Below are 3,905 nucleotides of genomic sequence, written 5' to 3'. Positions count from 1 at the left end.
TAAAAACGTGACAAGTTTCTGCAACTTACGTCAGATCTTATGACTATTTTGTACTTTGGTCACCAATGTTAACTTTCCATATACACCCTTTTGTGCACCCAACACTATAGCTGCGTGCGCACATAGACTCTAAGTATTTTCCCTTTTCGTACACATTTTTGTTATATTAAAAAAAATTGCCACATTGATATCCAGTGCTTAAGTCCTCATCACGTGTAAGGCCTGGTGACCATTTCTTAACAAACATCTCCAAAAATCTTTTTCATATCCTGTTCTGAATTACCCCTTTGACTTTGTCTCACCCTTGAAGTCTCTCCTATGATATTCAATGTTAACAGGAATTTTCCATTGAGATTTAAGAACACACAAACACACATATTGAACAGAAGAAATAAACGAAACATACATATATATATATACAATATAAACAATTGGTAACTTCTCAATTAAGAAGGGGAGATCGGCCGTCCTTTTAACATCCCATAGCATAATTAAATATGACTAACCAACAACAACAATCACATAATATTCAACTTAAAAAAAAAGAAAAATATAATAATAAGATGTACGGCTGTGACAGTGTTTTTTCAGAAAAAAATTCCAAAGAGGATATTTTAAAAGTAAACATATGTTTCTTGATATCCTGAGTTTCTATGAAAATTTGCCTGTAGGGTATTTTGCATTTGAGTGTGTGTATGTGTGGGGTGAGAAGCCCCGGCTCAGCCTCTGAAAGAAATACTGCTTACTAATAACACAAGGAAATCACAATTTAGGAAATCCAAATATCAGCCTGTAAATATCACGTTTATAATTGTGATTTAGTAAGTTAATATTCACGTACCGCTAGAGCTCAGCATGAAACGAAATGTAATGGTATGGAAACTGGAGTTGAATTGTTAATGGAGCTGCAGCCGCCTTCCTCAAAGTGCTGCTTTTGAATCAAATTTGTCGATAATCTGGGAAACGTTAATGTCGTAAGGCCTCTCTATGCACAATACAGCTAAACTACGAAGTCTTTCTTGACCAATAATGCTACGAACGTATGTTTTTAGCCGTCTCAGGCACGAAAAGGAACGTTCACTGGTTGCAGAACTTACAGGCACAGTTAGAAAAATCTTATAAACTTGGTTCAAGTTTGGGAAGCATTCGTAAAGGTTCAATTCTGAAAACACATTTAGACGCGATGAAAAATCATTTTAAGTCTGTCTCCCTGCACGCTGCAAATTCGAGAAAACTGTTAACTCTGATGTCAGCTCAACGTTGGTGGATTTTGTAGGTGTTGCTGACAATTGTGATACTTTCTGCTGGTGGCTTGTGTTGATTCAACACGTCGTGGAGTGAATGAAGAACCTGCATATCATTTTCTTTGAACTTATTGCTATCTGCCATAATGATACAATAACTTAATAGTACACTTTGCGTCTGTAATATTCAGCTGCTGTCTCACACTCGAAGAAGTATCACCACCACTCAATGTTCGTGGGATTCGTCTTCTTCGTGGAACGTTCGGTGCACTGCATCCATGGCTTCTGCAATTTCTTCTGTTTCTGTCCAAAGTGTATTGAAACTTTCCTCACTCCGTAAGAACTGAAGGCTGCAGACAGTGCTTGGGACAAATTTTTCACAGTAGAAAAATTGGCACGTGTGTTCTGTAAGTGCATGGACAGTTGATTCATGTATTCAAGAACACGTCTCATCAGTTTAAGGCAAAACAGAAATAAAAATTCATGAACATTTTTTAACAGTAAATGCGCATCTGGGCCGTAAATTTGATCGTGATCTGCTATTTCCTCCAAAGTTTCAACTACTAGTCCAAACTTTTCTAAAACTGCACGAATAGCTTCCAATCTAGAGTTCCATCTATAGTCGCTCAAAGATTTTAATGTTATCAAATGCTGTAAGTTTTCTCCTTGACGTTGAATATTTTTAAAAAAAATAGCGTGCCTTTTTGACGACGCTTCTATGAAGGAATGCAAACTACTCAGAACACCAAACATATTTCGAACCACAGACACTTCTCCGCACACATCAACAATGCATAAGTTCAAAATGTGAGCGTAACAATGAAAATAAATGGCTAAATCGTTCACGTCCCTGATCCTCTTTGCAACACCAGAGTACTGACCACGCATAGCGGCTGTATCACCGTAACATTGTCCTCGGGTGTTATCTACGGTCAGACCTAGTAATATTAACACATTTGTTAACAGTTTGAACAAACTTTCGCCATCTGTTTTTTCTGTCTTGTAAAACCCGATAAAACTTTAGTGAACGTTTAATGTTTCATCACAATATCGCAAAACAATTGATACTTGTTCATGTCGCTTCAAATCTTGAGTTTCATCCATGATGACACTATATATACCTGCAGTCTTCACACGATCAATTATTTTTCCCAGCACAAACTCACATATTAGATCTAGAAATTGATTTTGGTATTCGGGACTAACGTATCTAAAAGTTTTCTCGTTGTTAACATAATACCGAAAAATCACGTCATTGTATTTGGATCTTAGCGATAAGTGTTCTAGTAAATTACCTTCATTTTCACTTACGTCATTTTCCCTATTGCCTTTAAGAGGAACACATTGGCGAGCACAATACAAAATACTGTCTAGAAGTGCTTCCAAATATAATTTATTGTTGTTAACTATTTGGTTCGTCTGCGAATCTAATTTACGAGCAACTGATCCGTGCAATAGTACGTTTCGGAATTCCGCAGCCTTAGAAATACAAGTGTTATGAGCGTTACTTGCCTCGTGAATACCGAATTTATCTACGGCCTTCTTCCAGTTACGGAAACCCTCCTTAGTAAAGATGTCTTCAGACTTCGGAATATTTTCGGAGAATGCGCGACAATAAAAGCAAAAGGCACTATCTCGAGCAACGCTAAATTCTAACCAACTAAATTGCCTGTACCACTTAGATCGAAACCGGCGGCCACTTTTATTGGGGTACGTTTTCAATTGCGGTTGAAAGAAACCTAGACTTACTGCCAGAAATGTCTTTGCCTTTTCACAACCTTTGACTGCATCACGATCTTCTGAAACTTCATCTTGTGACACTGTTTCCATAGTAGTACCGGTACTTGAATTCTTATCTTCTGAAACGCAAGAAGTAGATTGTTTAGTCACTATTTCATTATCTTCGCTGGCACTGTCAATATTACTAAGTTTCGGCTCTTACTAAAATATTCCAACAAAGTTTTCGATTTTAATTTTTTGGAGCAACAACTTCCTGTGAAACGTAAGAAATGTTGAAATACCACAGATAAAATATAAAAAATGAAACCACTATACACCAACACACGTGAAGGCTATATATACAGAAAAAAACTTCAAACGAACTGCTCACTGCAAACAAAAGCTTCAGAATAAGTCAAGTACAGTAGAGCGTCGATTATCCGAACGTCGGTCAACCGAACGACCGCTTAACCGAACTGTATACTCGCTCGCACCTGTTACTCTCCCACCCTACTGTCCATCATCCCCTCTCACTCCCAAACCAAGTTTCCCACAGTAGTCGCCGCACTGAGCCACCGCTGGCGGAACATTGCTTCTAATGGGGCCTTCATAAGGCGCTGCTGACTGGCCAAGCCGCCAGTCGCTGTGTTTCAACAATCAGCACACTTCTTTTTATGAATAAGTTTACTGTACAGTTCTTTCTTTTTGGCAAATAAACATGTACAGTTCGATTATCCGAACAAACCAGTTTTCCGAACACCCATGTCCCCCAATTACTTCGGATAATCGACGCTCTACTGTACATTATATTTAGTTTGGAAGCCAGGGTGACTATTAGTAACAATAACTCGTTGTTTTAACCGTACAGTTCTCCCTTTCCACTTTACAACAATACCAGATGCTGCTATGTTTGTGACTTACGCGGAAGGCAATAAAATTTCT

At 38.1% G+C, this 3,905-nt stretch overlaps 1 protein-coding gene across 1 annotated transcript; it reads right to left on the bottom strand.

Annotated features, from left to right (window-relative positions):
- Positions 1 to 2,264: 2,264 nt before the first annotated feature.
- Positions 2,265 to 3,074, bottom strand: LOC145666228 (zinc finger MYM-type protein 1-like). Its single transcript, XM_081733294.1, has one exon. The coding sequence runs from the start codon at positions 3,072 to 3,074 to the stop codon at positions 2,265 to 2,267; it is 810 nt and encodes a 269-aa protein (XP_081589420.1).
- Between the last annotated feature and the right edge of the window lie 831 nt (positions 3,075 to 3,905).

The sequence above is a fragment of the Thermobia domestica genome, chromosome 12 (assembly GCF_964235325.1).
Source record: "Thermobia domestica chromosome 12, izTheDome1.hap1.1, whole genome shotgun sequence".
In the NCBI taxonomy this organism is placed as follows: Eukaryota; Metazoa; Arthropoda; class Insecta; order Zygentoma; family Lepismatidae; genus Thermobia; species Thermobia domestica.
This window is presented reverse-complemented; position numbering and strand designations above follow the sequence as displayed.

Excerpts from the sequence above, each read along its gene's own strand:
- LOC145666228 (XM_081733294.1), bottom strand. The coding sequence starts at position 3,074 with ATGGAAACAGTGTCACAAGATGAAGTTTCAGAAGATCGTGATGCAGTC.